General features: G+C 41.9%; 1 protein-coding gene across 42 annotated transcripts in view; it reads left to right on the top strand.

The window, feature by feature from the left end:
• Nucleotides 1-7,929: 7,929 nt before the first annotated feature.
• Nucleotides 7,930-13,546, top strand: part of LOC136448422 (sorbin and SH3 domain-containing protein 1-like) — an 86,768-nt gene continuing 81,151 nt past the window's right edge. For 16 of the 42 annotated variants that reach the window (XM_066447957.1, XM_066447940.1, XM_066447968.1 and 13 more), the window contains exon 1: nucleotides 7,932-8,164. In XM_066447957.1, the coding sequence (XP_066304054.1) occupies nucleotides 8,069-8,164 (96 nt within the window). In that variant the 5' untranslated portion in view covers nucleotides 7,932-8,068. Of the gene's footprint in view, nucleotides 8,165-11,307; nucleotides 11,464-13,546 lie in introns of those variants that run through there. The other 26 variants (XM_066447926.1, XM_066447930.1, XM_066447967.1 and 23 more) reach the window with 9 other exon arrangements.

The raw sequence follows: 13,546 nt of genomic DNA, 5'->3' as shown, positions 1-13,546 counted from the left end.
TCATCTTCGTCACACGTCAGCAAGGCCCGTCTGACGCCATGGGAGGCAGCAGCTACCATGGGGACGGTAGATCCCGCCTTTTCAGGCATTGATATGGAAATGAAGGTACACGGAAGTCCTTACAAAGCTCGAGTGGCCCACACGGTGATGGACGCAGCAGGCAGTAAGGCGATGCCATCACCCCCGGCGGAGTGGAAGAGGACACAGATGAACGGTCAGCAGTGGTCCCCTACCGTAGCGTCTTACGTCACTAAACCTCGCTTTGACGCCCGGCAAATGAGCATGTCGCCTAACGTACAGCCCGCCAGAGTCACACCGTTCGCATTCAACTACAACCCTTCGATCAAGGCGTGGTCGCCTCAACACAGCATGTATGAAGAAGAGTAACAAAAAGTTAAATGATAGCAACACATCAACGGTTTATCGAAGAAAGGCTCAGATGCAATGGGGCGTCTTACATATATATAAAACATCTTACTACAATCTAAGTCAAGGAAGTGGCACGAAATGACATCGAAAATAAAAAGCGATTCTTTTAATTCAAACTTTGCTTGTATATTAACGCATTTGTCAAGGATCATGAGTGTGACAGCTGAACGGTTACAGGGACTACCGCATGAGATGCAGCCATACGACTTTGATGAGGTAGCCAATTACCATGGCAACAACAGAGGAGGAAGAGAACGCGGGCTCGATATGAAGGACGGAGCGGATAGAGACAGAATCATCGCGAGAGATTTCTGAAGCGGTGACGACTTGATACGAAGAGATTGCCTGCCCGGTACATCACCTGGTGAGGAGAGTTAGGCCACAGTAAGTACATATTCTGGATGACATCCTCTGCAGACTCTGCCTTTGATGCGAGAGGGCGAAAAAAACAGGATGGGTAAAAACAAAATTCCTCATTTTTTTCTCAAGATAGACACTACAAACGTTGTAACAAGAATTCAAGCAACAGCATATGGTACAAAGTGACACTAGTGTGGTAGACTGGCACCTGACTTACTATGTTGGCAACTACACTCATGGCTACCACATTGGTGTCACTAATACAACTATTAACTAGTTTCACGTCTACAAATACAGTCATGGCTACCTCACTCGTGTCACTTCTACAAGTACAATCAAGGCTACAACACGACATATTTTCCCATTTTGATACTTTCTTGTCCTGTTGACCACCTCCGAAGGGGAAATCCAGCGCGCTGATGCCATCCATAGAATTGGCGTTCGATGAAAAAACATCTCGCATACTACATGGAAGAGGCCGTAACGAACCTATGGATTATTGGAATTTCTACATCTAACGTTATGTGACATCGTCAGCTGGTTATGTGCCGGGCAGGCTTAGTTGCTGTGGAGGGCAGGCATGAAGATGAGCAAACGTGAAAACTGCAACTGCCTGGTAAAGAGTACGGACGACGGAGCTGATGGAATCAGGAGGTTGTGACTTGGTTATGGTCGTTGAGTTGACTCTGCAATCGAAGATGAATAAAGCCGGTCATATATGTGATCCATATATGGACTTTTCTTATGGTATCTATTTGAAGGCTACATCACATAGACACTGTAGTGTCGTAGATTAACCAAAACTGGAAAACGCTGGACCATATCAACTCATCAGACGGAAGCTCAGTTGATGGTTACCATATGTATTCGATCTAACCTGAATCGCCTTTACAAACAATCAACGAAAAATCAAAGAAAACATGGATTCTTCATATGCAGTATGTTCAGTAGCCACATATCGTAAACCAAGGAAGAAGTCTCAACCATTGTAGGAATCCATAAGGCAAGGCAACAAAGTCAAAAGCATGCTCATAACAATCTTCAGGCTAGACGATGTACTGCGAAATATATTCAATGAATATGAAGTAGAGTTCGCCATGATTTGCATTTATTAGTGTAGGGTGACCTGCGAGTAATAGTTACATTAGATCACGTGCATTAAAATGACAAGATTTATGAAAATACAAGATAGCCACCGAGACAACGAATCGAAGCAGAAGACGCGACAATCAAGTATAATATAGATTCACATCAGTTTTATGTTGCAAAGACCACATTGTCAAAGTTTAGACCCAGACTCAGAGTAACAATGCTGACTTTGTTGTGAATTGGCGAAGACATTATAAGTATCACATAGTGCTGTAAGCAACGATTAGTTTCCTAAGATGTGTATCAATTCTGCAGTCGCCCCTTGTAAATGAAGCTTACAACTTGTGAAGACACCGCTTGGGTTGAATATTTAATACTGTTCTAGTACACTATGTAATATATTCTGTTTATCTGTTACTTAATGATAATGATGATCAATGAACAGCAGTGGACACTTTAGCTTTTGGTACACACTTTATTTGCTTTAGCTCATGAACAAGAATCTAGCTTGTATCTTATCAATGGTATGGATGCAAATATGAGCTTGTACGTAAAATGCTGCGCATAGATGATGTTATCAAGAAGAGCTTAAAAGTTTTTACTTCAATGCAGAATGGTTTGATTTCTAATGCAAGCTGTACTTATTATCAACTTCCTGGTAGATAAGAGTTAAGGGCCCAACAGTTCGCCATCTTGCCGTCACTTCACGTCTTTCTGTGACGAGAAGGTCAACAGCAGAATCTACTGTTATATCTTCGGAATGACGTCACTTCAGAACTTTCTAGAAAGCGTATGGCCTGATTGGATACATCAGACCAAGATCATCATTACGTCATACACTAGGCGTTTGTTTGACTAGTGTAGTTCTAACGGGCAGCAATCATACGAAAACTCCGGAATACAGTCTCGTATTTGTGATGAGAAAACTAGAAGCATACACGTATGCATACTAGTTAGTTACTAGTTAGCAATATTATTGTCACTCTACACACCTGAAATGTCAAACAAGTGTCTATATTTTGAGGGGAGGTAGAAAGAAAGTGTCAAACACCTACTTGCAGAGTTTGTTTGGACATACTTTTGGTATATAAATTGTGTGCAATGGGGTGACCGCGGCGGTCAAATAAAGACGAAGTTATGCATATGATTGTCTGATGCCATTCTTTGTTTCTTCTTTTTTTCACCAATGGTATATCCTGTAGTAAAGTCACAACGTAACGGGATGACCAAGGTACCACAACTGACAAAATCTCCAAGTTCATGCAAAGCATCCAAGAAAGCAAGTGCCTTTCAAGAGTGGTGTATCATCTCAAATTGGGCAAACTATAAATGAAACTATCATATTTTTTTCATAGCGCTTTGCTGCGGCAGAGTTAGCTGTTTCAAGCCCACACCATGTGTCACAGAGCCACCTACCGACATACACCAGAGAGCGCGTGTCGAGAGGCTCTAATAAAACCGGACCCATTCCATGAATATTCAGTAGCTTAAGCGTGGAGGTCAATACGACGTAATCGTACACCACATGCATGTTGTGCTCGAACGTTTCTGCTGTCACGAATGTCCGGAAGGGCAAGTACATACTTTATTAGTATGCATATACTATGTATTGATACAACACTTTAGTCCCACAAGTACGCAGATACGTACTTATCGTACTGTTTTTACTGAAGACGCAACGTTCTGTCCTCGGTCTACCGAGACATATGTGAATGACAAAATGTCTTTTAGTGTTTAAACAGTGATACATGATATGATTGTGATTTTATATGTAAGTGATACGGAGCCAGCCTTTGTAAATGTTTACCAACAAAATTTAGGCCGTTAAGCCTGCCGTTTGTATGATAATGATCCAATCCAACACAAGACAACTGCTGCAATATATGGCCAATGGTGTTTGTAAGCAACAGACATTTCAACAAAATAAAAATTAAACTATCACATCACCAAGGCAACGATCCACGATAAAAAGCAGACATTTAATTAAACAGTCTGCTGTCCACGTCTGTACATATATGTATGTGTATGTACATGCGTATGTGTATGTGTATGTGATTGTGATTGTTATTGTGTATGTGTATGTGTATGCATATGTGTGTTTGTTTGTTTGTTTGTTTGTTTGTAGTGTGTGCTTGCATACATTTGTGTGTACTCATAGTTCATGTTACACGCATCATGTGTGTGTGTGATTGTATGTATGGATATATGTAGGTGTGTATGTTCGTGCGCACATATGTACATCACTGTTAGCTTCTGACGTTGAATATGATTATCATGATACGATCCCGTACCATCACAAATGCGTCACATGTCGTCAGTGCTGCATAACTTGATATCGGATTGCTTGAAACGATATCAAATTCTCAGAAAGTCGCTGCGGGGCATCACGGGAATTTCACAAGTAGTCACGGACCCGGGTAACCTCTGTAGGCCTCCGCCATTTATAGGAATTCCTGACTGACTTCGCCAGTTTTCCTCCCTGATGTAAACCTGGGAGCAGCATGGTATTTTCTTATCACGGCCAACTATTGCACGCCACTAGAGAACGATTGGTTTTTGAGTGACTTTCGATCCCAGGTCAATGTTACGAACCTACTGTCATCAACAAGCCCTGTACTAGTAACACCAGTGTGAGATGTACTAGTAACACCAGTGTGAGAGGGTATCTTAACCGCATATGAGACATTTGTTTATTCGGTCTACTGTTTTGCTTGAATGTATGTTCTCATTGTTCTCATTTTGACCTACACGAACATAGTCGTAGCAGTTGTTATCCACTGCCTTACCAGAACACACTGAACATGATGTCATCCGCGCCGGACGTTTGAAACATGACATAGGTAGTCTATAATCGGGCAGTCAATGGAAAGTCGACTTTAAGTCGCATTTTTTGTCGTGTAATCCTAATCAATGAACAATCAGTGAACGTTTTTATGATCAGTCGAGGCTGTTTCTGAAGTAAGACAATACCTCCTGGCTGCCAGCTACAGATAAGGCGGATTATGACAGAACAAGCTTATGGACTTATCATAGCGAAGATGCTAAATATACATTGAAAATCCACAAAATGTAAACATTGACTTATCGCAGCCGGTGTACGTAGAGACAACTCGCGAGGGTGGGATCTAGGGCCAGAGACATCACGTGTGGGTTATTAAACATGACCGAATTACGAGGAAGTATGCCTCAGCGTTATACGCATGTTTAACGTTTTAACGGCTGCGTTGGTTCAAATGCAAAAATCAACTTTGAAATCTCGAACTGGCTACGGAGACGTCATCGGAAGCAACCACTGAGGGAAGAGGTATTTGCAAGACATCATCGGTTTTCTGTGGCAGCAGGACTGATCGTCTCTGGTCAAACATTGACTCATCGCGCGTGCCGATGACAGAATGCGATGCTGAAATCCTCATGTCCATGTTTCAAAATCTAACGTTACATCCGCCAACAAAATACGTGCTCGTCAAACCGTGCTCTTGTCTAAGAGTATGACCTCGATTTTTACAGATTTTTTTTGGTCCGGCACTCCGGCTACACCCTCAACAATCTAGATATGCTGATCTGCTGGTCCGTGCCTTTTATAAAGTTGCACATGCCCCAAAGACTATTCTTGTCCCTCCACTCGTAAATAAGCGAGTTTAAATTCCAAAATTCAAAGGTCAAGTACACCCTCCTTTATACCAAGGGACAACTTGGTATAGTTTATAGCCCTACCAACATATATTGGCGCCAATGACCTTATTTATCCTCGTGTACCATCGGAATCGCCTCCCGCTGAGCCGTGGTGGCTAGTATGGACTTCAGTCATATATTTTCATGGTTGGTTACATGGTATGAGAATGAGCTGCCTAAAGCTTTGATGTCGAGTTCCACAACTGTTACTTGTGCTTTCTATTTACGGTAAGGGATCGAGGAAATGACGCCAGGGTCGTGCAGTGTAACTGTGCATACTGGTATCATGTCATATTTGTGAGAGACCATCCGCGTCTGCAGTGATGCTACTGGTGGAATGATGGGTATGCCGCGATGGGAAGGGCTGATCAGAATCAGAAGGCTAGCCTGGAGTCCAGCATTGTTAGCTGTGGCCCGCTATTACGCTGGAGTAGCGACCCGGTTGGGAGCGGACCAAAGCCAACAAGGCTGGACTCCAGGCTACCAAAAGGACGGAGATACTGAGACTTTAGCTGGGCACTGACCCCCATCAGAATTCGCAGCCGCGTTAGCATTAGTTGAATAATCGTGTCGAGAACCCGAGATCTTCGTAATTTGTAAAACATACTCGTCACATACTTACGATCCGTGGGAACGTATGCAATATAACGCAGTACGACTCATTATAAGCAAAAAAGGAGAAAAATGCAGTCTTTGATTCATAGTTAAAACTTGCTTTCACCACCAAAGTCTTGCTATGTTCACGAGAATGATAGTCATAATGTGAGAAATTCTAAACGTCCAAAAGAGCATTAAATCCTCGACCTTGAGACGATAAAGCCGCTCGTTATGTTCTGTTATCAAGACGTTTGTAAACAATGAAAGGTAAGAGTGGAAGTGCAGGTGAGCAAAGACTCGCAGGCTCTCAACACTGCAGAATGAGTTTAAAGGACGTCGGGTTGCCATGACGACCCGACAAGGATGCCTTCGGGGGGCTGTGAAGGGTGCTAGCTGAAGGCTTCTTGGTCAAGTTAAAATCGTTGCGTAGGCAGCCATACAAAACTAGCCAAGGACAACTGCTGTTTTAGAGTTGTATTTACGGGGAGCAGATGGGCGGATGGAAATATGTTTATGGCAGAAAATCCGGCAATTGACCATATTTTACGAGCATCCAGGTCATATTTGTGGCCAGATACTTGCGAATATTCATGCCATATTTTACTGCCCGATCATTAAGGGCACCGCAGCTAGCTAACATGCACGTCCGTGGGTGATAGGTTAAACATGTAGAAAGAACAGAGATTTAGCAACCGTAAATTTCTAGGTGTAGTACGGCCCATTTCTCCTCTTACAACCAATTGCAGAGTCACGGGCAACTAAGTTAGTTGACTATAGCAGCTAGGCAAATTAGATCGAGGTCATCGTGTATGGGAAGTAGGCCTGTACCCTGGGTGCTACATGTGTATATACATATATGCTGTTAGGGAACGGCCGTAAAATGCCTGCCTTTCATAAAGTTTCATTGTGTGTAAGATGATATTTCATCCGAGTCTCATTCTCTGTATCTTTCCACAATGTGAAGATGATGCAACTTTGTACGTACAAGTCTTAAGAAGTTATCTTGTCAGTCTCATGCAAACACATACTACAGAGAGCAGTTTTTTGAGCACATGTAAGGTCGTTTTGGATGGATGAAACGATCCCTGGTTTGTTTACTTTGTGGAGAATTTTCTGTGAATATCATTTTTAGCTTTTAAAGAGTCGCCAATGAAATAGCAGCTGTCCTTGCTTGTGTACCGCTCCAACACGTAACACGGAAGGCACCGGTGCTTGCGGGTTCAATGGAGTTGATTCCGGGATGTACATGACTTGTTGAGAGCTAGGGTTTCACAATAAAATTTCATCTGCGTAACACACGAGGCCAGCTATCCGCCAGAAATATGATCGTTTGTTTTGAGAAGCGTCGATGGGGTTTTTCGTTGGAGCGATGAAGAGGGCTGTTAGGATGAGTTCAACGGTCAAAAACGGTCAAAGATGGCATATCCATGACCGCTGTGTGATGCAGTCGTTTGATAGCAGCTTTCCCGCTGACTGAAAGTATTTGGCGTTGATTACAAGCAATCAAGGGTTCTTTTGTTTACATACATGCTAATGACATCCTTTCAATAAACGATAGAAAGCATAAACTAAACGTCTGGGGTACTTTTTATCGTTTTTGGAGGTGGCTTTTGACACTGGAAGAAGAGAATGTACTGTGCGTTGTACTTCCAAAAATGCTATTATAGAAGTGTTACTAATTGATTTACATGTATTACAATTTATAAGTATATTTCAAAAGTAAGTGGCTAACGTTTCTGGCCACCCCCATTCACGCCCTCCCTGTTTTCAGGTGGCCCTCTCGTCTCTCGGGATCTATTTTGGAGCCTCTCCTTTCGACCCTCATGCGTAGCGAGTATTGTTGCGCGGCCGTTACGGACGGGATCGTACCGAGCAAGGTTGGAGAAAAGGCCGGGAAAAGGTGCGAGAATCTCCGAAGGAAATGTCCCGTTACGCCGTGGTGCTGATGAACGGACCTCCCTGGGGCCTGAGGCTTCAGGGGACCCGGGAACCCGACCAGTACCTCCGGGTTGCGAAGGTAAGGTTAGGTCTGAAACTGTCGACGACATAGTCGACACGGTCATATCAGTTCGTGATGATATGTGGGCGGGTTGCCCATGTTGATGACAGGGCGGTGGCGATTGGTGCCTTAATCTAGCCTTAATTGATCGCCAGAGATGAGCCTGCCCACCCCTGTTTGTCCATGTTGGTATCACCTTGGTAACTGCGCCGTCATCAAAGATTATAAGGATGCGAACTGATGAGCAAGCAATGTCCATGTTTTCAACTGCAGTTTCTGTTTTGCTCGCCGTTTGCCGTGTGGTATTTTCATGCTACATGTATATACTTTTCAGTTTGTGCTGCGCCTAAGGTTACACTGGCTTAATGGTTCACATCCTGAGCTAGGCCTAGGGTATATAAAAACTGCAAGGTAAAGAAATAACGGGAAGGTTTATAGTATCTATGCTTCTCGTTGTTCATGGAAGAATAGGTCTATTGAGCGTTGGTGTGCCGCTAAAGAGCCTTTGATCACGTGATCCAATAGGATGTCAAGTGCACTTCTGTTGTCACAGGGTAAACCTCTGGTGGCAATTAGGTCCCATTGCGTGTTTCGATGAATAGTTTAAAGCACACGAAAAAGAAATTAAACTCCATCGTTCTCATGCTGACGCTGTCATTCTGACGCTGCCTCCAAGCCGTCAGAAGACATACTGGTATGGTCTTTTTCGGCAGGAAAGTTACAAATATGCACGTAAATGCTATATGAGTGTGGGCTTGGTTTTGTTTTGTTTCGTAGGTTTACTCGCACGTTTTATACTCGTCTTTTACTCGTGCGACATTTACAAAGACATAAGACATGCGACATGTACAAAGACATAAGAAATGTTAACCCAAACCAGCCTAACATCTGCTTGGAGAGCAAATGAAGTTGCGCATGTAGACCATAACATTTCTGTCGGTACTTGAATAACGTATAAAACGACAGTAGAGATTACCAAAACAAATCAAGGCCACACACATCCACCATCTACTACATACCAGCGAAACGAATGCAGCATCGAACAGTACAAAAGAACATGCCTAGTAGACATCAGAAATTCAGAGTACAACGTAGATAATCTCATCATACAGTAAATAGTCTCTTGTAGAGTAGATTAAGTTGATGTACGTTGAAATTATTGAGCAAGAGAGTTACTACTAGTATCCAATACTACTATCACATTGCCAAACCGATGTCCGGCCGAGCAGTTTGCATGAATGTATGATAGATAACGTTATATATGTCACAGTAGAGATGGCGATTCTGGACAATCGGCGATTGTCCTAGGACAGATCGCGATCGCCGTTTGTCCTAGGACAGGCTGCGATCGCGATCTGTCCTAGGACAATCGCCGATTCTACTAGTAGAGATTGCGATCGCAATCTGTCCTAGGACAAACGGCGATTCTACTTGGACAAATTCTGCGATCGCGATCTGTCCTAGGACAATCGCCGATTCTACTAGTAGAGATTGCGATGGACAAATTCTGAGTAGATGGAAATGCTTTGGAAAATATAATGAATCATTGCATTACATTTCAATCATGTTTAACATGCTACCTACATTTCACAATTATTAACTATTTTAGGTGAATTAGTTCATATTTCATGATGGATAAATTTTATGGGGGTATGTTTTCTGATTAAGTAATTTCTGATAAAGTTGAGTGAGAAAAATCTTAATAATGTGTGAAAGATATCAGTTGGAAGAAGGTGATCCAACAATGTTTCAGTATGCAAATTTTGAGGTGTCAAGATAATGCTCACAGTTTCACACCTATTGAATTCACAACCTTATAATGAGGAGAACAATAACAATTGCAAAGTGATAAAACAGATGTCAAAATATCAATCTCAGTTTCAAGATACTACAGTTTCACATCTATATCATTTCACAGTCAGACATATACTGAATGATTTCACAACAATGGCAGAACAAAAAAATTAGAGGGTGATCAAACATTTTTGCTGTATATTGCTGTTTCCTTTATCTTAGCATCAATTGAGTTTTGATCAGAGTTTGTACATACTAAATAAAATCATGGTTTATAAAAAAAATTATTGCTGTTTCCTTGATATCTTAGCATCATTAAGTTTGAATCGCCGTTTGTCCTAGGACAGATTGCGATCGCAATCTCTACTAGTAGAATCGGCGATTGTCCTAGGACAGATCGCGATCGTAGTCCGTCCTAGGACAAACGGCGATCGCGATCTGTCCTAGGACAATCGCCGATTGTCCTGAATCGCCATCTCTACTGTGACATATATATAAAAACATCATGAACGTAAGAAGAAATAGTCATGAACATCGTCCCTATATATTTCTTGACATATACTTTAATTTTTCGTTACCACAACCAGTCCGGCCTAGCCTGGGTGCCATCCTATTTACATATAAAAGGAGTTAGTATAACCCCGGTAGTGAACAGGACGGCCCAGGCTAAGTCCGGCCGGGCCTCGGTTTGAAAATGTGACCCTTGATATCTACATGTCGGTCGACCCCCCGCAGAGCCGAGAATGTCGTTCTCCTCAAAACCGCCATGGCCTTGTCCCTGTGCCAAGGTTGGCGGGAATTCCTCGAACTCTTGGTGTAATCTGTACACACAGCTCCAGTCACGAACTTTGCGTGGAGCCACATACGGTACACTGAACCTTGGACAAACGTTTGCTCCTCAATACAGTCCCGATTTTCACATTTACTCCCCGATTCAAAAATTTGCATAGATTTGGAAAATCATTCAAAAAATGACAGATAAACAGAGATACGCATTATGCCAGTTCCTCGCGCTCATTTCAAGTTTGCTAGAAAGCTTGGTTTATTTACAGTACTAATGAAGTTATCGACTAGTCGACTGTGCGTGTTGAAAGTCGACATGTTAACTTGAACTTGAAGCCATTTGATGTTGTCTCCTAGTCTGACGTCATGTCTAGGCTAATCATCTAGACAGATGGACTTGAAGAAAACTTCCTTTCGTTTGAAGGCAAGAGTTTGGACATTGACGTAGCGCTGTCCTCATTTCCGGACTCTGTCGTGTTATAAAAGGACATATGATATAAATAAAGCGTCATAAAATGTTGACGCCCTACTCGTGCCCTTGACATTCCTATATTGAGTTGTTGACATTGATTTAAGGCCAGTGAGAAAACTGTGTGTGTATAGAGGAGTACGTCTCTGACAAAACTGACTGTTGTTCAAAGAGAAAGGAAGGTATAGAAGGATTCTCGAGGAGTTCTGCAGAGTTTGATTGCGACTTTACACCTGGCTATAAGAAGGACATTATGTTGCGTCTCTATGAGGTAAGATACGCACCTTTTTTTTAACAAGTCTTGTGAGCTCTGATTCTAAAAACGCGTTTTTTTTTGACAGAGCATATATCTGAACCGTCGTAGCATATAGTCAACTTATCGCATACGAAATCAAATTGTATCCGTTCTGGTCTAATTTGCGGTGGGTCTAAGTAAAGTTTGACTCGGGCGGGAGGTAACATCTACTTTAAATGATTCCACCAGGGTACATATCTCCAACCCAACGTCCAGTATACTGCACTTCTGTTCATACGTACCTGGGGGTGCTGCACTAGAGGTCTCTGAAACCCACATGTTTGCCAAAGTGGCGGATTTATGTAACCCGGCGGATTAATGTTAATGGAGGTTGCGTATACAGGTAAAGATTTCACCATGTACTGCATTTCCTGACTTAGCGCCCAACGCCCTTGTACCCTGATTAACAGTGGCTGACCAGACTGCATATATGGAATGTCCGCATCAGCTAGGAAGAACGGACTTGTCAATGTTGGAAAATCAAAGTAGACTCACAACATTGACTTCATGATACACCATTACGCTCTGTTGCGTCGATATAGCTTACATCAACGGTATATAGCGGAAAGAGCAATTGCAACAGTACTGGAAATAGATTCGGTGATATTGGTGGTTTCATCATGATCATATCATCTAGAACTGCGTTTCTGAGAAACCAACTAGCTGTTGGCATGAAGTTGGAGCTATATCTATATCATGTTTTGCGGTTCAGTTCTGGCAAGAGAAGAGTTTGCGTCAATCTACAGAAACCATGCCAAATGGGGTCCAGATATGGCTTTGATCATGAAAAATGTATCCGTTGTGAATAAAGAAAGCGTTATTTTCTGTCTTTACGTCACCGGGACGGAAGCTGATAGCTTCTGTAGTGAGAAATCGGAAGCTCGTAAATTTTAATCTAATTTTACTCTTTCCACATAGCTAATCCAGCATATAAGTGGAAATGGAGCAGGAAAACATAGTTTGTTATTAGATGTGATATCAAAGTCATTCATATTTAGGTTTGTCTACATGCTATACTAGCTGTGACGTAGCCTACCCACAGGATCCATTGGATATTGGTTTCCGCAGCTGTCGCTAGATGTCGCCCCTTAACGGTCATTCTCAGCTTGATTTTGCACAAGCAGGTTTATCTTCAGGAGTTGTTATACGTGGTGCCTCCTCCCAAAATAGTTGTTGCCATGATTACATTAAAAAAGATTAATGAAAAAACAAACAAACAAACAAACAAACAAACAAATAGATAAGAAAACAAATGAATAAACGGACAAACGGACGAACAACCGCGAAAAAAAGGACCTAACTAAAGGTTACATAACTTATTAACTTCAGCGTCAATCAGCGATGAACTTTGCTACTTTATGTACGATGCCTAGGTTTTGTATGTTTCAGATAAAAGTACTAATATTTTGGAGCGCTTCTAAACCACCCGGCTGAAAGAAAACGGAGCATATCCATACCATAAGCATCTTTTTTTTGCGAAGGCGTATATGCTGCACTTAATGGATATAACTAAGAACTTAAATCCGGAAAGACACTTAAAATCCGGAAAACTTAAATCCGGAAAGACACTTTAAATCCGGAAAACTCTTTTTTCTAAGTAGATCGACCAAATGAATCATTGTCTACAAGGATGATGTAACAAAAGGTTATCCATATCTAGGTTACAATTATATGTATCTGGGGACATGGGCAGTTCTGTAGAATTCTGCAAAATTTTGAGAATTTGTGCAAATTATATGATTTAGAGGGTCTTTCCGGATTTATAGTATCGCCTGTTTTAATCAATTCTTATACTTCAATAGCTGATATAAGCAGGATGCTAGAATAACAATTCTGTCAACTTTTGTCCTAGTATTATGATATATTACGATTATAATCTGCAGTAGATAACAATAACTACTGATGAAATTATAATTCGACTGTACCATTTTGTGTTGGTAATAGGGGTGTGTAAGTGATAGCTGATATAACGTTTAACACTAGCCTAACCATTTTGTGAAGTCTTGTCCCAGTATTGTGATATACACGGTTCTTTTCTTCAATAGATAATAACAGCGAC

This window comes from Branchiostoma lanceolatum, chromosome 14 (assembly GCF_035083965.1).
Source record: "Branchiostoma lanceolatum isolate klBraLanc5 chromosome 14, klBraLanc5.hap2, whole genome shotgun sequence".
In the NCBI taxonomy this organism is placed as follows: domain Eukaryota; kingdom Metazoa; phylum Chordata; class Leptocardii; order Amphioxiformes; family Branchiostomatidae; genus Branchiostoma; species Branchiostoma lanceolatum.
Note: the sequence above shows the minus strand (reverse complement) of the source record. Positions and strands in the feature narration are given on the sequence as shown.